General features: G+C 33.5%; 1 protein-coding gene and 1 long non-coding RNA gene across 2 annotated transcripts; one reads left to right on the top strand and one right to left on the bottom strand.

Annotated features, from left to right (window-relative positions):
* Positions 1 to 9,423: 9,423 nt before the first annotated feature.
* LOC25487149 (uncharacterized) lies at positions 9,424 to 9,914 on the bottom strand. Its single transcript, XR_003009210.2, has 2 exons — positions 9,805 to 9,914; positions 9,424 to 9,675 (listed from the first exon to the last, which is right to left on the bottom strand). It is a non-coding gene; the product is annotated as an uncharacterized lncRNA (long non-coding RNA).
* Positions 9,915 to 18,523: 8,609 nt separating this feature from the next.
* LOC120578399 (uncharacterized) lies at positions 18,524 to 20,014 on the top strand. Its single transcript, XM_039831088.1, has one exon. It carries the CDS (start codon positions 18,524 to 18,526, stop codon positions 20,012 to 20,014), a length of 1,491 nt encoding a protein of 496 aa, XP_039687022.1.
* Positions 20,015 to 23,211: the final 3,197 nt, after the last annotated feature.

Below are 23,211 nucleotides of genomic sequence, written 5' to 3'. Positions count from 1 at the left end.
CTTTGTTAGGCATTGTTTATTTTTCTTTAGCAATTGTTAGCATGCCGGGTTTTTTTTTTTTTAACATTTTTAGTAAAATTAAGGAGTGGGTAAATTATGTAGTTCAGAAATTAATTTTTTTTTTGACAAACAGTTCAGAAATTAATTTAAAACGTTATTTAAAGATTCTTTTTTTTGTTATAATATATTAATAATTTATTTAGTTGTAATAATCGTTTCGTGTGTCTGTCAATATTATTGAGTTCACTTGAGTAATTTGCTGTGTGGGAAATTGTTTTAGGACATCATTGACTCGCGAAATAATTGCAGAAGTCCTCTCAAATTCCAACTGCACTAACAAATCCATTTCCTGTGGTAGATGCAAATGCTTTCACACATACTCATAAAGGGTAAAAATCCTCTACATTTAGCATAATAATTAGAGTATGCAATTAGGAGAGAGATAGACACATAAAATAAGGTTAGGATCCTCTCCATCTTATAAAATCAATGAAAGTACACAATTTGGAGAGAGATAGACACATAAAATAGATATTGGGTCCTACCACTAAGTGGATCCCACCATCATTAATTGTTTTTTACTTTTTTTCAAATTTTTTTGAGTCTATATCTTTCCAAATGGAGAGGATATAGAATGGAGAAGATCTTGACTCCATAAAATAGATAATGGGTCATATTGTTAATATCACAGTTGTTAATACTTCATCCGTCCCTTAATAAATGACCTAGTTGACAATATACATTATTGACTTGATATATTTTGACCATATTTTTCTACTAATTTACAAAGATAAATAATATCATGTAAGATGTTGTTGGATTCGTCTCGATGAATATTTTTAAAATATTAAATTTTTATAATTTTTTTTAGTAGAGAATTGAAGATATCAAAGATAAAACATATGCATTGGTACGTGTGTCAAAGTCAACTAGGTCACTTATTCAGAGACGGAGGGAGTATCATATATCATTTTAGTTTGTTAAAAAAAAAAAAGGATTGACAAATTAATTACAACTAACAATTTTAATTAATTTGTCTATCCTTTTGGTACGTAAAGTAGGATTGATGCTGCGAATCTCGTTAAAATATTGAAGGAAGTATTTGAAGGTCATAGAGATTAAATAATAAGATTAAACTACTACATGCCAAATGGATATGAAATCATGCTATTTCTATTGGAGGATGAACAATCTCACCCAAAGAAGCATGTTAAATTTAAGATTTCACTAGGATATCGTGATGTTTTATGCATAAAATAATTAATAAGAAATTAAATAGTTTGTCTGATGACTTCAGGCTTTAAACTACTGATTTTTTTGTTCAACGATATATGTAAACAATTATACAAAAGTGTATCATAAGTTAATTTGTCACAAATCATACATGCTAAATTGTAGCCATATCTTACAACATCTTATGCTTGCTTACTATCTCGTTTTCTCAGTTCCATTGACCAATTCACTTTCAATGACAGAAAATCTTAAAGCTTCAAGTGGAGTAACAAATTCATCTTCCTTAGGATCATAATTTATGCGAGGGGGTGCAAGAATATGTTGCAAAATTGCCACAAAAATATAATATGATTTAGAAACTTTTGAGTCAAACATAATCACTAGAAAATGGATGTCAATCCCCCAAGGAGAACCTCAAATTAAAAATGTTACTGTTCAAAAAATTTATGTTTTAACAATATCAAAATATGATAAACAACATTTTTTATTTGTTTGAACTAATGAATAATTCAACACGAGTTTTTTTAGTTAATATACTCACAAATTCACACACATACGATCTAAAGTGTTCAATTTGAAATGAACATTTACTTTTATTATATTTTTAAACGAGTATTGAAACCATCAAGTGAAAATATATTCTAGTACGATCTTTATCAAATGATCTAGATCTACAACAATGTAATTGTGTAACAGAAGATCATTCATTTTCAATAAAATTGAAGAATCCATAAAGTTCTATAATTGTTGAACCTTATGAAAAATCAAGCATACATTCTATATGGAGTCAAGATAACCAGAAACAGACGTTGTTTTTTTTTTATTTTTTGAGAGAGAAGAAACGGACGTTGTTATGTGTTCGATCTTAACATAACTTCTAAAGAGTGAAGACAAACATAAAAATATCAAAATCATGAATTTTGTAAAATATTATTCATTGAAATAAAATCAACTAATTCAAAACCATCCATAATAGATCTAGGATATTATATATTAATTTCATAAATATTAAAAAATTAACACAATCATGTCTTCTTTCAGGGCTTGCCTTTTTCCCGTGTTTAATAAAAAAAAACTCACGATCGTATGAGATTTCCCGTGGAGGTTGCAGAAACAAACAACATAGAAGCAAATAATAATAGGGAAGACGTAGAAGTACAAGCCAACATCAATGACTTTCATTTGATCTAGCATTAAAATGGTATTCTACGAATTAGGTTTTGTTGCATCAGTATAGATCTAGCCAGATCTGTCCCTATGAAACTGGAGGCTCAGTTCTCATGGTAAAAATAGGCCCTGGTAAAAAAACCCACAATTTTTTTAAAAGATTAATTTTCTATTTAAATTGAAAATAACACTCGTATAATGATTATTAGCCACCAAAATCAAAATTAGCAATTATTTTTCTAATATGGAACATGGAAATAGAAATATGGAACATGATTTTTTACTTAAAAATTGAAACATGAAACATGTTTATTTTTCTTTTTTGAGTTGGTGTGGGGATATTGAGCAGTAATTTTTTTCTTGAGGCCCATCACTTTGGGAGATCCAACTCAGTTGAACTCTTTGCACTCCCCAAAGAACGGCTCTGAATTTAGCAGATAACAAAAAACACAAGATTAGTCAAGAGAAAAGAAGCAAACAACAAAAATATATTTTTTAATTGAAAACACACACGCACAATTCGATTGGCCAAAATGAAATCAAGGATGGATCCCCTTACATATCATAACCACTTCGATTGTGAACATCTATAATATCTAGATGACTGCACATATTGTAATACTGAACCTAGAAACATATTTATAAAGAGTTCGTAAGAGGAGTTATTGGTGTAATTATGTTATGTTTCCTAGTTATTTTTGTATTTTTCGTTAATGGGCTTCATGAGTCCGAGAAGTATAGTAGATGTATGGGCTTCTTTTATCATCTCTGGTTTGAAAAAGGCCCACTTTTTATTTGCATCTCTTTTCTTATTATACACTTATATATAAAGAGTAGTGCTAGCAACACTCTCTTTTCAACACTCTCTCAAACACTCACTTTATTGTTGGTTTAAATTAAGGTGGGTCTCATACATTGAAAATGAGTTCCATTTAAACTGGTGAGACATACATTAATTTCATCAAATAAGAGAGTGAGTGTTAGAGAGTAATGAAAAAAGAATGTCTTTAGCATTACTCTACCGAGGCATTCTTACATGGTCACAAGACCAAATCAATAGTGTTTGGACACACATAAAAAGATGGTCCTTAAAATATTCAATCATTTTTTTTTTTTTATCAATTTCCTCTTTACTATTAAAAAAAATATTTCTTTGTGTGTGTGACCAAACACTTTTTATTTGATCATGTGACCATATTAAAATTTCTCTTACTCTCTATATACAAATATAAGGCTATTCCTAACTATAAATTATTTTAAATATTATAACTAATATGATCAAATTATATATTTTCCTTTGAAAACAACTTTTAAAAAAATAGGATTTCTTTTAAAATCCACATGCATTTGGATTTGAATGTTGATGGGTGGAGCAAAATATTCATTGATCCATCATAATTTCAAGAATAAAATTAAATCTATCCATATCCAATGAATAAAATTCAGTCCATCCATTTACAATTTTTGATGAACAAATGTTCATTTATCCATAAAAATATTAAAATTTTATTTTTCTAAAAACAATTCAAATATAATAAATTTTGTAATTATTAAACTAATTTTAGAATTGTATTTAAATTAGTTCTTTCTTATTACGGCTAGCACTTCTATTCCAATATTAATGATGGATGAATTGATAAGTACATCAAATCGTAGTAAGTTATTATCTCCATGGGGTTTGTGATTCAACTAAGCAATTAACATAATTTATTTGAGTGAAAGAGCAAAAGATTTTTAATGGTTTTGTAGGTTTTTAATTGTCTTGCACAATGCAAGATTATGTTTTTGATTTAGATAATTAACCGCAATTAGCATATTCTTGAATCTCATCTACCAACTTAGGGTGAATATTTCCCCACTTGTATTGTCTTAAAAAAACTTTTCAAGAACCATCGATCTTCATTCTTCATATCCCTTATTCATTCATGTTGTGTCTTGCTTTGCCGTTTTACATGATTTAACAACAAAACGACTCAACACCTATGAAGTTGCATGATTTAGGATAAAAGTAAATTACAACGAGTCAACAACTCCTCTAAATGACATCTTATTTGTCTTCAAAGGCAAAGAAAATAACTAAAAACAGTGCTGAAAATATCATATGATACTCCGTCGTCAACCAACAATTCTAGTTACAAACAATGACAATGTCACTTGTTTCAAGGAAATATTACATCGAATAGATTTGATTTGGAAGAATCTAAACACTTCCAGTGCTTTAACTGATGTAGCATCCCTGGCTTCTGTTGAAAGTAACATGAAATTTCTAAGTTTCTTTCTAAGCTTGATGAAACAAACAAGAACATCGATATAATGCAAGATGGAAATCCTCCAGTTCTGTGTTTTTAGAGTAATTCTTTGGCCAATACAACTTTTGCTGATGTTTTACTCCAAGTGAATGGACAACCTGGGAGCCTTAACAACAAAGAAACATGTAACAACTTAGTTAAGGATATGCAGGAAGAGAAACAACCTCTAGTTGGTTGCGCTTTTGCAGTCGGAGTGAATATTTCAATAGCTATAAATCCTGACCCTGAAGCTTTGCTTCACGTGAATGGGAACCTTGGGAGGCTGTCATTCCCCAGTTCCCTTTCAACTTCTGATAGTAACTCTAACAAAGCTCCCATTGCTAGCTTAAACCTCGAAGACTATTATCTTGTTCAAAGGAAATTCCCGATTCTGTTTTAACCAATCAAGCTCAATATCAAGCGAAACTTTCGCACCATATCTGTCTAGGAATGCTACATATTCAACTGATATAGAAACAGTCTAAATGGTACAAGATTCTCAAACACTTGCTGCTTCTAAACATACTTGTTCCAACAATGAAGCTCAAAAGTAAAGTGTTAAAATTCTCTAAACTTTTTGGGTAGACATGTTATTAGATGAGTAAGATGTGAGACTTGAACAAAATATGTACTTAATGAGTGATGGAGAAGCGGATGAATGCTCCAAACCTTATGTATCTTGGAGGAGTTGAAGATGGTACAGGCGGATGCTGACATGATATTGCAAACCCAAAACGCAAGTGCTGTCTTTAGCAAAATGACCATTGTTGGTTTGGCTAGCTATGACACCGAAGATGCTAGATTTCCTTGTTAGTTTCTTGAAAATGTGCATACTCTTAAGTCATTAGTTGTTGAGTTGAGTTCCTTCAAGAAGATATTCCAAGATAAAGGAGAAATAAGGCAAAAGATTCATCCACAAATCAAAAGACTGACATTGAATGTATTACCTAAACTTCAACATATATGTGAGGAAGGATCCCAAATTGACCCAGTTGTTGAGTTCCTTGAATACTTACACGTTAACCGTTGTCCTAGTTTGATAAATTTGATGCCTTCATCTGCCACCCTTAATGATCTGACTTATTTAGAGGTAAGAAAATGCAAGGGGCTAAAATATTTAATCACAACTCCTACTGCGCGAAGTTTGGACAAGCTCGTGCTGAAGATAAAAGATTGTAATTCACTTGAAGAAATAATTACTGGAGTAGAAAATGTTGACATTGCTTTTACTAGTTTAGAAATTTTGATGTTGGAATGTTTGCCAAGCCTCGTCAAATTTTTCTCTAGTAAGTGTTTCATGAAGTTTCCAGTGTTGGAGGAAGTAACTGTGAGTGAATGTCCTCGCATGAAGATTTTTTCAGCGGGAAACACAAGTACACCAATTCTTCGAAAAGTTAGAATTGCAGAAAATGATTCAGAATTGCTTTGGAAGGGAAACCTAAATGATACAATACACATCATGTTTGAAGACAAAGTACGCTTACTTCAACCTTTGGTTTACAACGTGTGTGTGTGTGTTTTGTGACCATATATCGTTAACACCAAGATGTGTGAATTTTTAAAAAGGAAAATGAAAGTAATTGTATTTCAAACTTTACAGAGAATATTTTACTATGTATATAGATTTTGTAAATGTACTATATTTTACCTGTACTTTTGTTTAAACTAACTTGCAATACGATTGTTTTTGCAGGTGGGATTTGGTAGTTTCAGGCATTTAAAACTATTTTATTATCCCGACTTAAAAGAAGTGTGGTATGGTAATCTTGAGCATAACACATTAAGGAGTTTGAAGTATAATGGTTCATAAATGTGATTTTTTATCCGATGTGCTTTTTCAACCTAACTTGCTAGAAGTACTGATGAATTTGGAAGAATTAGATGTCGAAGATTTTAATTCATTAGAAGCAGTTTTTAATTTGAGAGGTGAATTTGCAAAATATATTGTTGTGCAGAATTCTACTCAATTGAAGAAATTAAAACTATCTAATCTTCCAAAACTGAAGCATGTATCGAAAGAGGATCCACATTACCCTATGAGGTTTCAAAATTTAAGTGATGTATCTGTTGCGGAATGCAAAAGCTTGATAAGCTTCTTTCCACTCTCGGTTTCTAGAGATATGATGCAACTTCAAAGTCTTCAAGCAAGTAATTGTGGGATTCAAGAAATTGTTGCCAAGGAAGGAACGAAAGAGATAGTTAAATTTGTGTTTCCTCGTTTAACATCCCTCACGCTTGAATATTTGCCCAAACTTAAGGCATTTTTTCTTGGGGTCCATTCTCTTCAATGTAAATCATTGAAAACGATAAAGTTGTTTTCATGTCCAAATATAGAGCTATTTAAAGCAGAACCTTTGAGACTCCAAGAAAGCACCTGAAATGATGAGCTCAATATCTCAAAATATCAACCTCTTTTTGTGATTGAAGAGGTAAGGGTAACGTTAAATAGCACAAATTTTAAATTTTTTCAATTTTCTCTTAAGTCAAAGATAAATTATTCAATATTTCTTTTATTATTGACAATTTAGTTGAGTTATTATTCTATTTAGTACGAATAGAAACTTTGTAATTGTTTTAAAAAATTTGAAGCAGAATGTTTTGGTTTAATTTACTTTTTATAAAAGGTACTTGCCAATGTGGAAAATTTAAACTTGAACAACAAAGATTTTGGCATGATATTGTAGAGCCAATATTCAGGGGTTCAATTCAACAACATCAAACACATTTCTGTGTGTGAGTTCTACAATGAAGAAGCTACTTTTTCATATTGGTTCTTGAAAAATGTTCCGAATTCCGAAAGCTTGTTGGTCGAGTGGAGTTCCTTCATGGAGATATTCCAAGGTGAACAAATCATTAGAACTGAAAAGGAAACTCAAATTAGCCCGCGACTCATAGAGGTGCATTTATTCCAACTTTCCAAGCTTCAATGTATATGCAAAGAAGGATTTCAAATAGACCCCATTCTAGAGTTTCTTGAAAAAATAACTGTTTCTCAGTGTTCCAGTCTAATAAAGTTGGTTCCGTCCTTTGTTGCCTTTTGTTACATGACCTATTTGGAGGTAACAAACTGCAATGAGTTGAAAAAATTGATAACACACCCAACGGCAAAGAGTCTTGTCAAACTCACAACAATGAAGATTAAAATGTGTAATTGGCTTGAGGATGTAGTGAACAGTAAAGAAGACGAGACAAACGAGATTGCATTTTGGAGTTTAAAATATCTAGAACTAATTTCTTTACAAAGGCTCTGTCGATTTTGCCTTGCCGATGCCCCATTATGTTTCCCTTTCTGGAAGTTGTAGTTGTCAAAGAATGTCCTCGAATGGAACTTTTTTCATTGGGAGTGGCAAACAAAACAAATCTTCAAAATGTACAAACCAATGAAGAAAATCATTGGGAGGGTGAACTCAACAGAACCTTAAAGAAAATGTTTTATGATAAGGTATATTTTTGTTGATTATTCTCTAATTATTATGCTTGATTTAGTTTCTTTATTTATGCTTTCTTGAGAGATTATCTTGTGTATGTAAGAGTGCATTATTCTCTAATTATTATGCTTGATTTAGTTTCCTTATTTATGCTTTCTTGAGAGATTATCTTGTGTACGTAAGAGTGCATTATTCTCTAATTATTATGCTTGATTTAGTTTTCTTATTTATGCTTTCTTGAGAGATTCTCTTGTGTATGTAAGAGTGCACACATTATTGTAATATACAAGTTATTCAATCTAAATTATTCAAGTTGGTATTAGAGTCTCTTCAAGATCCATTGGGCCACCTACTATCAGGTTTTTTCTATCGGGCCATCCACCATTTATGTCCACAAACCAAGTCGGTTTTGTGGGGTTGTGTTAAGCCCAACCACAATTTCTAAAAAATTTATTATCATCCATCAATTTATTTACTTTGGTTTAGTTTAAGACTATCTATCTAGATCATGATCATTTTGCTAATATTTCATAACACAGTTAGATGAATTTCTAGTAATTTTTTCTGCGTTTTCATTTTTTTTTCTTATGAGAACCCAGTTCTCATCTGTTTGATATTTTGTGTTTATGTTTAAATTTCATGTTAATTGGCTTTGCGTATTCTCAAGTGATCTTAATTAGCATAACAACATTACCTAATTTCCAAAAAATATTTCCTTTTACAATTTTTTTAACACAATGTTTTAGAGGCACTTGTTAACATTTCCATATAATCATCGTGCATTCTGTTTCAACTTGTTCTTGATTTTATTCCCTTTGTTGAACACACGACTCACTGTTTTGCAGATTCCCTAACCAGCGTCACCAATGATTCAAAACTTTGTCAATAAATAATTGTTCGTGAGACCTAAAACTCTCCTCAATATTGGATGAAGACTTTACGAGAAAGAGAATCCTAAAATGAATGAAGTACAAAGGAGTTGTTCTATGAGTTGAGCAAACAATCAGACCCAAGATGAAGGAAGAAAAAGAATGGAAGAGGAAGCACAAATGAAAGAAACGAGGGAAGAAAATGGTTCTGAAAATTTAATTTGAAAACAAGGGTATTTTAGTCTTTTAGGATGTAATTAGAATTTTAAAGGGCGTGATTAGAAAAAATAATTTTGTTAATTAGTTACTTCCTTCCTTTTTAGGTTTCTAGTTTCTAGATTTTTTTTAATAAAGGTAAATGCCATAGTTACTTCCCCTTGCACTACTTGTGCGAGGTTATTTTGTTTGTGTTACTATGATGTTCATGTACTTTTGGGATAATTTCCAGGTTTTTTATATATTTATATTACATATTTTTCCATTACAAGAAATACTTAACAATATAAATATTTTGATGTTCAAATATAATTGTATGGATACAAGTAATATATGATTATTTTTCAGCTTATTTGTTACATTTAAATGCATTCACAAGAATAAAGATGACACCACACAAGTTTAGGAGATACACACATATCTTGCGGGCAATCAGCGCGTGATAAGCATGGCACTAAATCTTGATAATCTTCTCTACGAAAAAAAATAAAAAAAATCTTTATAGTCTTAATCAAAATAAAATAAGTTATAATTTATTTGAGAAATCTTGATAAGTTATATCAAAATGTTATATATTTGAAAATAGCATGAAAAATGACTTACCACTTTCGGTTGAAGCAAAATTTACATATAGAAAGATGATGAATGCATAAAGCAAATGTGTGATTTGATCCATATGTTTTCTCCTTTGCATGTATCAAGTAGAAAATTATTTGATCTCTTTATAAGAAAAAATTTCAGGTTTGGTCAACTTCAACTAAATAGTTGTTAGCACTTAGAAGTTGCAAAAAACCATTCATAAAAAAGGATTTATTATTAAATGTCTCTAAGGTACATCAATGTGTTGTGTTTGATATAATATATATATATACACACACACCCACACACACACATACATACATACATAGATACCAGCAATCATCGCGGAGATGATAACTTACTGCTTTATTAATTGTTATAGGTTGGCGTTGTTGCCAAAGTTGTCATTAACTCTTTGACGCCGTTTTCGTGGATTGTTGATATTCAATGTGACAACTTTCTTTACTTATTTTTAGGTTTATTTGCTTTTATCTTTTTATATTAGTGATGACAGGCCATCTTACATTATTTCAGTATGTTTTTCAGTCATTTTAGTAGTGATTTAGGTCAATAAAGAGTAGTTTTAGAGAAGTTGCTCATGGTTTAAGGTACATTTTGTAATGTTTTTATATCAAATCATGTAATTCTATTTCTTTCCTAAGCAAATAAATTTCATAGATGTTTTTTAGTATTCTATTGAAAAATTATGTAATTTGACAAACCAAGACACCTCGAGAAAAAATGGAAGACATGGAATAAAGATTCAAGATGTCTCTAAAGACATTACATGTTGAGAAGAAGGTAGTGATCAAACTCAACCCTAAAACAATCAACCTAAAACATAAACACCCAAACCCATGCATTCTCAAAACTCCTTAAGAACTTACCATAATTCAAACCATTCACCACCATAGAAAATAACCATCATCATTGAAACCAACCTCCGCACCATGGTCAACATTGATTTGGAAGATTGCGTTAACCATGGTCAACATTTTCGTTTGAAGTATTTTAGTACTTTGTCCGATTTCTTGTTTATTATTAAGTCAATATTACTTGTTATTTGAATTTTCTTTAGAGTGTGTTTGGATGGAGTATTTGAGAAATTTTGAAGAATTTAGAATTTTAGGTAATTCAAATGATTTAATTAAATTGCTTTCATTCTTAAATATTATTGTTTGGATAGAGTAATAAAAAAATTTATTGTCATATTTTTTAGCAACTTTTATAAATTTCAAATTTTTTGGGCCAAATTTGAAAAAGGAAATTAGGGGTCAATTTGCAAATTTCAAAATTTTTGAGGGGCCAAATTATAATTTTTGGAAAATTTGAGGGGTCAATTTGCAATTTTTTATAAATTTATTGGGGTCAAATTGAAAATTTTGGAAAGTTTGAGGACAAAAATGTAAAATTTGAAAAAATATGACAATGAAGAATTTTGAAATTCTTAACTTTTAGGTGTCATTTGAAATTCTCTACATTTAACTTGAACAAAATACTTCACAAATTTCCATCATTTTGAAAATTCTTCAAACTATTATCCAAACAATGAAATTCACCTCAAGGTATTTGAATTCCTTCAAAACATTACATTCCCTCAAAACATTCCCCCATCCAAATAGTTTATTAACATCTATGCCTGATTGATCGGATTCTCAAAATATATGGTCTATCTTGTGTAGACAAAGTGAAATGCATTGCACAACGGTCCAAAGGAGGAATTGTTGGGAAGAAATAAGGAAACATGTCATGTGTTATCTAGCATAACCTTTACTAAATCATGACCGGTGAGAACTATGGGTCAAATATATATAAGTTCCACATTCTACTTTCCTCCAAAGTGTGTTTATTGTATGTACTTTAATTCACTTTTGAATGTCTTCAAGTATTATAGTCAAGTGGCATGTGAATGTCAAAAGAGTAACCACCATGATTCAATGTCTAGGTAGAGTATTTAGGTAAAAAAAAATGGTTGTGTTTTAGCTAGCATCTCGCTAGTGAATTCTTTGGACATAGTGACATAAAGTCTAGAGAACTATAATCTTTTGAGAAAAAGAATGCATCAAATGTTAGTTGTTCCATAGCTGGGTTAGTTAAAGACTTTTCATAATTTATCATTAAGGAAGATTTGTTATTTTTCTATTGAATTACAAGTATATTAGTTTGAGTATAAACAAAAGTTCAAGTTTGGGTTGTGATGATAAGAAATCATATAGGGTTTTTAGTGGCTTTTTAGAGTCATTTTAGAGTAAAAGTAGCAAGTTTTATTGCATTTTAGTAGAGTTTCTTTAAAGGATTCGTTCAAAAGTCATAAAAGAGAAAAATTGGAAAATGACCTTGAAAATGTCAAAATCACTCAAACTAGACAACTTTGTGACCTTAATATGGCGATTACAAGTTTTATTATGTTATTCTTAGTGTATAGTCATTAATGATGTTTCAATAAAAATAAATAGAACAAGGAATGAAGAAAATCACAAGATCATCTACTGTCTAACTCGTGTTCCATGCTACGAGCCACACATCGTAACATTGAAAGAAAATTAACATTTTTTCACCACTTACTCACTCGCGTCTCAAAATCAAGACTTTGCCTTGCGATATATAGAAACACTCAGAAGTGGTTCAATCGTGTTTAAGTTGAATCATGGACTTTTAGATCGTATCGTGAGAGCTTGAAAAAGTCGGAAGAATCACGGGTTAAGGAAGTCGCTTACTGAAGATGTGGAGTGCATATAGTAATAATATTTAGGTTATTGGGTTTATTCAGAAGACTTAAATAGAAAATTAGGTTTCTTAGAAATTAAATAAGAGTAGGCATGGTAACAAACTCGTACTTACGGGTACCTGCCCGAAACAAACCCAATTTGACGGGTTTTGACTGGGTTTGAGTATGTGTTTAGGTTTTCATTGATTTTAAAACATGGATACGAGACGGGTAACAGAGATATATGTACCCACCCCGAACTCATACCCAAACCTATCCCAAATGTAAAAAATCAATTTATTACCCATTTTATATAAATAGAAATTCAAACCCTAAATCATGTCACTCACACAGTTAGAGTCTCGGTCTTTCATATGACATTCTCTTACCATAGTTCTCTATTTTCTCCTCTCGTATCTCACACTCTCAACCTCTCTCTTCTCCTTCACAATAGTCATCGATCGTCGTTATCTCTTTGCTGAATAGTGTATTACAACATTTTGCTCAAGGCTGAAAAATACTTTTATTTTTATTAAAAAAATTATTCACTGCAGAAATCGGGATGAGGCGGAAATACTCAAATTCATTGGTGATGGGGATGAGATTCGATAAAATGTTGGACTATGTTTTGCAAAGGAATGTTAATAAGGCATGCGATTAGCTTTCAAATTCCAATATCACATTGATGGACCACTAAACTGATCAGTAGCAATACTCTCAGTTTCAGTCTTTAATAAGGCATGAGATTAGGCTCTAATATTAATTTACAAGCACGTACATGAGAGTTTGTTAACCTTTGTTTGAACTTGAAAAGAAAAATGTTAAAAATTCATATTTTTTTTTAAGAGGCTAAAATGAAATATATTACGATAACTTTTGACCCTTCTAATACAAGAAGTACTCAGAAACAGAAGTTACTTTAAAATCCTATCATTATCAATAACCTTTCCTAATTTACTTATCCTTGTGATATGTGATAATATAGAGAATAACAGTACCAATCATGTCTTCATTCACCTGATCAGGTTCATGACCGAATCTTAACCTCATTAATAATACTATTTGATAAGCTTAATACAAGTCAATCCATATCAATGACCTTTAAAAATTAATCAGTCATCAATAGGACTTAAAAATTAACCACTTATCCTTGTGATATGTGATAACATAGAGATTGAAACTAGCCAAGGTGCAATGTGATTTCCTATTTTACTTCTTCACGGAGGGAGTGGGTGTCGCTACGCTGAACAATAATGAAAACAATTGTTAACTAGCTTATCATAGCAACAAGATGCAGCAAAAATGAAAACAATTACTAAATAGCTTATTAAAAGCTTATTAGCTTAATTCAAAATTTCTTCAGTTTCAAGACCAAATAAATGGAATAAGCAACAAGAGATGTAAAGGGAAGGAGAAAGGAGCTGAGAGAGGGTTTCGCAAAGCTGGAGAACTAAAATCACAAATCCATGACGCTGGAGAACCAGAGAAAAAGCATGGATTGGTGGTGAATGAGAGAGTGAAGGATTTTAATAAAAGCTCGTTTTTAAATGGGGTTAAACAACTTTAAATATATTTTGAAGTTAAAAAGCTTCCCTCCACCCAGATTTTTAAGTCAGGTGGATATGTGTCCGTTTAAAATCCATGTGTCAATAGGTGTTTTCTGTATTAGATAATAAAGTGTAAGTAGAGTATCGGATCCACAGAGATTGTAATTCCAAGTAGGTAATTCACGTTACTTATTTATTTGGGAATAGTAAGAAATAAAATAAATAGAAGATAAAAAGGGGTTTTGCAATTTAGTTTGTATACAGCAAAGAAAGAGTTTAGGAGTTAACCTGGTTTTGAATGGAGAAAGTTAATAGAGGTTAACATTCTTCGAGTCTCCTCTTTTCATTTGTTGGAATTAGTTAATGGTCAAGCATTATTCAGTTTCTAACATCTTCTATCAAGTGTCAAGTTGCACCTACTGATCACACGAGTTTGTTCGTCTGGGGTATTACTCTCTCAAAGGTTTGGGTTCATTGCCCTCCAGCTGTCAGTTGCAACCTTACACTTGTGTTTCTACAAGGTTCATTGTTTAGGGTTGTCAATCCTATAGGGAGATACACTTACGCGCATAAAAGTACGTGTAGGTTCTTACTTTCTCAGAGGTGTTTGAATCAACAACGAATATTAGGGTTCCTAAATTCTCGGTTTTCTCCAGGTACATTCGTCTATTGAATCTTAGAAGGACATCAACATATTCTCCCTCTCGGTAGTTATACAAACGGGAAGCCCTATGTTGTCTACCTTACCAAGGATGAACGAAGAATAATGTTAATATACTGATTTAAGTCATGAAGTCATTGTGTTCCCTAATTACGGTTAATCGTTATGTTAGTTACTTCCTTATTCGAGTAGGTTTTCGCCAATATTAGTGTCATACCCCAAATTTGGACCATTTAAAATCTTTTTGTCCATATTTAAAAATAGTCCACATTCTCTTCTATTTGTTTTTTTTACCATTTAAAACTCGTGTTTTTCTTCTTTAATCATTTAAAAAACTTTTATCTGCATTTTTATAACTGTTGGAGCGCATTTTATAATCTTGTTAGTCATAGTAATCAAGTCATTTTAAAAGGTTTAATCATATTTTAAAAATCGCGTCCTTTTAATCATTTCAACCGAAATTTCGGCAGGGAGGATACTTTGAAGTACCTCATGTCAGGTTTCGAAGGGACTTTTTATTTTTTTATATTTTAGTTTGTTTATTAGTATTTTTATTTTATTAATTTTTTTTTTTAAAAAAAAAAACAAAGAAAGGAAAGTCACGTGAGTGACTTTCTTTCTTCCTTCCTCTTTTCTTTTCTTTTTCTTATTTATTTATTTATTTCTTTGTTAAAGTCTTTTTCTCCAAGTCTCAGCTGCAGGGGCATTTTGGTCTTTGTTTTGTACCAGAGCCAACCCTAATTTGTCACTATAAAAACCCTGTCAATCATTGGGAAATGGGTCAGAGAAAAAATCACTGTAGCAGCTGCAGCAACCACCATCAGAAACCCTAATCTTTCATCTCTCCCAACTTTTTCAGATCAAAGAAAAATAAAAAATACACAACAATCATCATGAATATTCATAGCCATGCATCATGAACATTATCCTCTTCCATTCCAGGAACCAAAATTCTTCATAATAATAAACCAACAAAAACACTTTCTCACAAAAATCATCAATAAACAAGTCACATAACACCACAATCACAAACAACATCACACAATCACAACAAAAAAAAAAAACTTGCGCCGGACCGGATTCAAGGGAGGAAACCGAACCGGAAAAGGAAAGAAACGGAACGGAGAAAGCCACCAGACCAAAGGGAGAAAACCGGATCGGAGAGAGAGAGAGAGGTAGTTTTTTTTTGCTCATTTTCTTTGAATATTCTTTGTTAGATCTAGGCTTGTAGAAGCTTGTTTTCAAAAATCTAAGTTGGGATTCATGCAAAACAAGAAAAAGGATTTCTAAAAACGTAAAAAATTTCAAAACGGAGGAGTTTTGGTTGCTCCGGCGCGGCGGCGCCGCCTGTTGGCCGGCAGCCACCACGCCGGAAAGTCATAGCTTGGCCGGAGAAGAAGGCTGCAATTGCAGACCTTCTCTCACTAGAAATTTTTAGAGAGAGGGAGGAAAGGAAAAATAGAAAAAACCGGTCCCTATTGCCTTTTATAAGCATGTGTGAACCGGTCTGGTTCACTTGAACCGGACCGGTCCATTTGATTCCTTTCACCTTTCTTTCTAAACCTTTAGATCCTTTTCTTTTTTTAATCCGACGGTCTAGATTAGTTCCTGTTGAGTCATTTTTTTTATTTCCTTTTGTCTTTATTTTTAAATACTATTTTTACATTTTTTTGACATTTTTGTGCTTAGAAAAAATTCCAAAAAAAATATTTTTCTCACTATTTTAATTTTCTCTAATTTTAAAAATCCATCCTATTTGTTTTCTTTTAATTTTTTTGTTTATTTCTTATATGATGATATTAATTATTATTTGTCTTAATTCTTGCTCATTATTTCTTATGTCTCATTCATCATAATATTTCTTGTGATTACTAACCATTTAATTTTTGTCTTGAATCATAGCATACACATTTAATTTTCCCATCATTTTATTTTGTCATTGACTTAGTGTGTATAAATAGGAAATTGATGTAATTTTATTTCTTGCATTTTTATTTTGGCATAAAGGCCTTAGGGTTGTATTTAGGAATTGATGTAATAATGTAGGTAACACAAGCACCGACACATGCACCGACACTACCACATTTTTATTTACCGCTTTCCGTTAGTTTTTTTTTTACGACGTTACGTTAGTTTTCACCGTTAGTTTAGAAAAATCATTTTCTCAAAAAAAAAATCGAATATGCGGAACTTCAAAAATCATTTTCTTAATAACATTTTTCCTTTATTTTCTTAATCAAATTCTCAATCAATTTTAATTCAACTTCAATCATTTTCAAAATTTAAAATCAATCAACCTCACTTGTTTTCTTTATCTCATGCCTTGAGGCCTCTTTCTCTTCTTAAAACCCATTTTCGAAAAATCTTAAAATCAACCTAACCCACCAAAGAAATTCTTGAGTGGAACTACGTCGGTTTTGATCCCTTTCCCAAAAAGGGTACGTAGGCAGAGGACATGTCCTTCCAAATCAAATAAAAATAACCAAAAACATACTTCTTCTCCCTCCATTCTTTCACTTAGATTTTAGGTAATATTTTTTCAAATAAACAAGTAGTTTAGCACAAGATAATCTAAGTAAGAGGTTCCTATGGAATACCATAGACGCTTAGGATGCTAACACCTTCCCTTCGCGTAACCAACCCCCGAATCCAAAGTCTCGAAAGGGTTTTTACTCATTTTTTCCCTTCCCAAGAATAAAAATCGAGAGTTCAAAGATCGACGATTCAAATCAATTAATGGTTTGACATCCGAAAATCGCGAGCACAGAAATGGCGACTTCACTGGGGACATAGGTCCTATGCGGGTTAAACCCATCTTACTTTCTTTATTTTGTGCTTTATTATTTGTTTATATCTTGTAAATATTTGTTTACATGTTTACCTTATTACGTGAGGGGTGAGAAAATAAGCTCTACACCCGAGCTTGAGGGAAATGTAAGATAAGAGTGGTAGACTCATAGTGGCATACCGAGAGTATACTCGTGTCTTGTCACACGTGAGATAACCACACTTAGCAAAGGAGATTGAAGTAATAAATGTCGGCGTGTGTTTTCACGTTTAGACTTTATTACTTTTAATCTTCCAATGAAGCTAAGAACCTTTAGTAACCCTTAACCCATCTTGGCCTTTTAGGACGTAGTGCGGTGGCTAACCGGGTGTTTTCTCGGAATTAGTCGATACGCGATACTACACTCAAATGAGACTTTCCTACGAACGTTGCTGGACCGGGTGTTTTCTCGGTATCCGATAATATTCGGAAGTGGTCGAGGATTTTGGGAACCTTGGTAGAACCCGTGATACAGGTACATTTTAAACCATAGTCCTTACCAAATGGCGTTGTTACCCTCGACTCCAACATGTGGACTTAACATCACCATGTATTCTATGTACTTTAGCATAATCATGCATACATGCATTCATTCATAAACAACTTTTTTTCCATCAAAAATTGAAGGACTTAGACAAGTTTTTTGCAAACATCATGGGTATGGACTTTGTAAGAATGAACACCAAGAGATACAACTTCAAAAAAATCTTAACTAAACTTTAGCTTTTGTTAAGAACTTTTTCTTTGGTTTCGATCTTACCTTTCGAAAAAGAACCTTTTGCAATATCTTCATAATTTTCAAATGAAACCATGTTTCTCTACCATGTTTAAAAATTAACTTTGATAAGTCCTTCAAAAAAAAAAACATTTTTGCATACATATATCATGCATCATTTTTTTTTTTTCATTCATAGTTTCTAGTTTGTGTCTCATACTGTATCTTCTCCATAAGAGGTCTATCCGTCGGTCTAATCGCATCTACAACACTCGAGCAAATCAGAATGGATCATCTTGAAGAAGAGAACCACAAGCTTCGTGAAGAGGTGACAACCCTCCGGGCCGAGAATGAGATTTTAAGGAACTTAGTATCTTTGATGACGATGGCACAGAGACAACCATTATCTCATCCTGTTGTCAGCACTCAGGCTCAGACGGTTGCTTCCACTACCCCGATTTCAACAGTGTTTGCTAGTAGTCCTCAACAGGCTATGCTTGAAGGTTATCTATGGGGCACACCCTTTGGTTCTAGTGAAGTATTTCGTCCTGATGACTCTAAGGTTCAAGCTCCTTTTGTGCAACTGACAACGCCTATCCCTCAACCGGTTCCTTTGTTCCCTCAAGCTGCTATGATTCATACTACTCAACAAGGCCATAAACCAATCTATCATTCAGGAAAGGTGGTTGCATACGACCGGACAGCTGAGCTGGAAGAAAGGTTTGACAGAATACAATTGGAATTGAAAACTCTTCGTGGGAAAGAACTGTTTGGGAAAAATGCTTATGATCTTTGCTTGGTTCCCAATGTCGTGATACCACCCAAGTTCAAAGTCCCTAATTTTGAGAAATATCAAGGAAACACTTGTCCTGAGCTTCATTTGGTAATGTACGTGAGAAAGATGTCTGCTCAAGTAGGTAATGATGGGCTCCTTATCCACTGTTTCCAAGATAGTTTGACTGGTGCCGCACTGATATGGTATATGGGCCTACACAAGGTTGATATCAAAACGTTCAATGATTTGTGTGAGGCTTTCGTCCAGCGATATAACTACAACTTGCATTTAGCCCCAAACAGAAAGGAACTGCAAGCCATGACCATGAATGATAATGAATCTTTCAAAGCTTATGCCCAACGGTGGAGAGACGTCGCTGCACAGGTTCGTCCACCTCTAGAAGAGAAAGAATTTACCGAGATTTTCCTGGAGACTCTGGATCAGTTCTATTATGAGCATATGCTTACAAGTGCATCCGGCAGCTTCGTAAACATGATGACTGTGGGCATGCGTATTGAAGAATGGGTCCGAAAAGGACGATTGGTCAAAGAAAGTGCTCCCACAGATGATTTTGAGTACGAAGATCAGGAAATGAGTGTGGTAGAAAGTCAGCCTCAACAACAGTATCTGGCTTATCACCCTGCTGCCGCTGTTATGCCTATCATAGATGTTGTTCAAAGTTCGGGTTATCAACCCCAGTTTCAACAATATCAACAACAGCCTCGACAACAGGCCCCAAGGACACAGATTGATCCTATTCCCATGAAGTATGCAGATTTGTTTCCAAAGTTGCTCGAAAGGAATTTGGTCTACACCAAGGCACCTCCTCCAATGCCAGCAAAGTTGACATCCCGGTACAGGCCCGACCTCTTTTGTGCTTTCCATCAAGGGGCACCAGGTCATGATATTGAGCACTGCTTTGCATTGCAGAAGGTAGTTCAGAAGTTGATCCAAAAAAACCTCATACCTTTCGAAGAGTTTGAATTTGAATATGCAAGTTAATCCGCTATAGGATTTTTACACCTTGTGTTGACTTGTGGAATGTTTAGCTGCAATTGGTTCTTTACTGATGTTTATTTCTAATACTCTTTTGTTCAATTAATATGTTTGTTTGTTGCTTTATGTTTTTTCAAAAAAAATCCTTTTGTCCCACCCGAGATGAAAGTGAATTCATCTAGGGCTTTTTGCTTTATGTATTTTCATCATTAGTGAAAGGTCGCTTGATCCCGACTTTGTTTTATTTTGTGCTTTTTCTGGAAAAATGGTAATACAAAAAACCAAAAAAAAAAAAGAATCCTTTTCTTTAATCATTTCCACATATCTGCATAATCATAATGTTTATATCAATAATCAAATCATGCATTAATAAACCCGTTGAACACTTTAATCATATGCTCCCTCTCGACCTTGAGTTCCTTGTATCCGAGGCTGAATAAGAGGATGATGAAGAAGCTTCCACTGAGATTTCTCGCCTACTGGGGCATCTTGGCCGTCGAAGCTGCAAATATCAAAAGAGATTGTCTAGAAGAGGACTTTCATGTACAAAGACTGGCACGAGATGCCACCATTTTCCTTGCAAGGATATTGTACTTCAAGTGAACACTTCAGCAGGGGCAACCCCCCCTCCATCCCTCAGTATACAACATAAAGGCAATGCCTCACATGAAGGTCAAAGTCCCATCAACGGGAGTTCCAATGAAAGCTAAGCTTGATTGAAGTTAAAAGTGTTATTGTTGTATGGCGTGAACAATTGTATCAAAAGCATGTTTTCAATAAGAGAAGGCTCGTCCCCATGAATGTCAAGAGAGTGGCCTTGTGCTCAAAAGTTATGCTATCTGATTTAAACAAGCTCCAGGAGCAATGAATGCCTAATACAAAGCATGAGTTTAAACTTGTATGTCCTGTGAATACTGATGCAGTCAAGAAATACTTTGTTAAAATGAAAAAGCTCGATAAGTCGCAAACCTGAAAAGGCGGCTTAGGCAAAAAAAAAAAGAGCGTCTCGATGGACTGAAAACCCAAAAGGGCGGCCCATGCAAAAGTTAGAGACATATATAAAAAAAATGTGTTTATCCTGATAGGTTGAAACCCGCAAGGGCGATCTATGCAAAAGTTAAGCATCATGACAAAGTAACTGCATCTGGTCGGACATGACTCATATGGGCCATTTCAGCCGTCAAAAGACCTCCGACTCATGGCAAGGTAATTGCATCAAATCAGATATGATTCATCTGGGGCATCTTAGCTGTTAAAGGGCTTCCGATCTGAAATGTCTGCAAATCAAAGACTCAAAACAGTGGAATTCAAAGTTGGTAGAGGAAACAGTGATTATTGTGTTCAACGTACCTTTTCCATATAATTACCATTTTTCCAAACTTTTAAAATCTGTGGAACCACGCCTTTGGCAGGCCACCATTCCATTTACATTAACTTGAGCTTATGCCCATTTATTTGAAATTCTCATTTATTCTATTTTGCAAATTTTCTTCTATTTTTGATGTTAATATGTAAAGCAAAAAAAAATCTTTTAAAACTTTTTCATGTCTTTTGAAAAGCATAAACAACCAGTACATGTTCTTTGAACTTATGAGTAGGTGAAACATACATCAACATCCGTCTCAAGGACAGTTAAACTCTGCAAGGTTGGCATGACCAAAAGCTGAGAGATGACCTCTGTAAAAAAAAAAAAAAAAAAAAAAAAAACTCATTAAGTCGAAAACCCGAAAGGGCGGCTTAAGCCAAAAACGTGCGTCCCGGTGGATTGAAAACCCGAAAAGGCAGTCCAGGCAAAAATTAGGGGCATACAAAAAAAAAAAGAGACAATATTCCCGGTGGATCGAAAACCCAAAAGGGCGGTCCAGGCAAAAGTTAGGGATTTTCAAAAAAACAATATATACAAAAAAAAATGAAATAAAAAAAATGGAAAAGACAGAGGCATCACAGTTCCAATGAGTCAAACAGAAGAATACACCTTGAGTTTGGTTTACAAATGGCGACTTCGGCCAGTGGTTTGATTAATGGCGACTTCTGCCAAAACAGGGGTTGATATCATTCTAGTAGTTTGATGAATGGCAACCTCTACCTGCGGTCTGATAATTGGGTTTTACCCTTTCCTCTCATCAGTGATTGGATATCGAGCTTTACCCCGTCAGTGGTTTGATTCATCTCCAGTAATACTATCCCCAATGAAGATTGTCGAGTGTTTGTACTGCGATGTCAGTCCGCCTTCCATCTTACTTGTCTAGTCTTGACAGCTTCACTTGTTGTATAGAGTCGTCTAAATCATGCATTCATACAGTCATATATTCATGTACTCATACATTCATTCATTTCATATATACATATTCATGCATATAAACATTCTTGCACGCATTGCATGCATAACAAATACCATTTATACATGATTGCATTGACTACCTTGTGTCTTACTTCATTTGTATCTCACAAAAACATCGTCTCCAATGTGTTTGACCCAGAAATTTCACCCAGGGTCCTGTTTTGTCGTATCCCTTCAATTCAGTCTTCACTCATTATTGTGTCAAGCGAATAGCTTGCAAACCTTTTTTGTTACCTGTGTGTCAAGCGAATAGCTTGCAAACATCTTTTGTTACATGTGGGTCAAGTGAGTAGCTTGCAATTATCTGCTATTACCTACGGGTCAAGCGAGTAGCTTGCAAATATCTTTTGTTACCTATGCGTCAAGCGAGTAGCTTGCAAATATTTTTGTTTCATGTGTGTCAAGCGAGTAGCTTGCAAACCTCTTTTGCTACCTAAGTGTCAAGCGAATAGCTTGCAAACAACTTTTGCTTCATTGTGTCAAGTGAATAGCTTGCAAAATACCTTCAGAGTCGGGTTGACACCCTGTCAAATGCTTTTGAATCAGGTTGATACCTTGCAATTGTTTTTGAATCAGGTTAATAGCCCGCAAATACTTTTGTGTCAAACAACTACTTTACCAATGTCTTTATTTTTACCGTGTGTTTGCTATCCCACAATGTTAGTAAACCCTGTCGGTCCATCATGTCTTTACTTTCGCCACTCGTCGGCCAATCATGTCTTTACTTTCGCCACTGGTCGGCCAATCATGTCTTTACTTTCGCCACTCGTCGGCCAATCATGTCTTTACTTTCGCCACTCGTCGGCCAATCATGTCTTTACTTTCGCCACTCGTCGGCAAATCATGTCTTTACTTTCGCCAC

This window comes from Medicago truncatula, chromosome 2, assembly GCF_003473485.1.
Source record: "Medicago truncatula cultivar Jemalong A17 chromosome 2, MtrunA17r5.0-ANR, whole genome shotgun sequence".
In the NCBI taxonomy this organism is placed as follows: Eukaryota; Viridiplantae; Streptophyta; class Magnoliopsida; order Fabales; family Fabaceae; genus Medicago; species Medicago truncatula.
This window is presented reverse-complemented; position numbering and strand designations above follow the sequence as displayed.

Excerpts from the sequence above, each read along its gene's own strand:
- LOC120578399 (XM_039831088.1), top strand. The coding sequence starts at position 18,524 with ATGGATCATCTTGAAGAAGAGAACCACAAGCTTCGTGAAGAGGTGACA.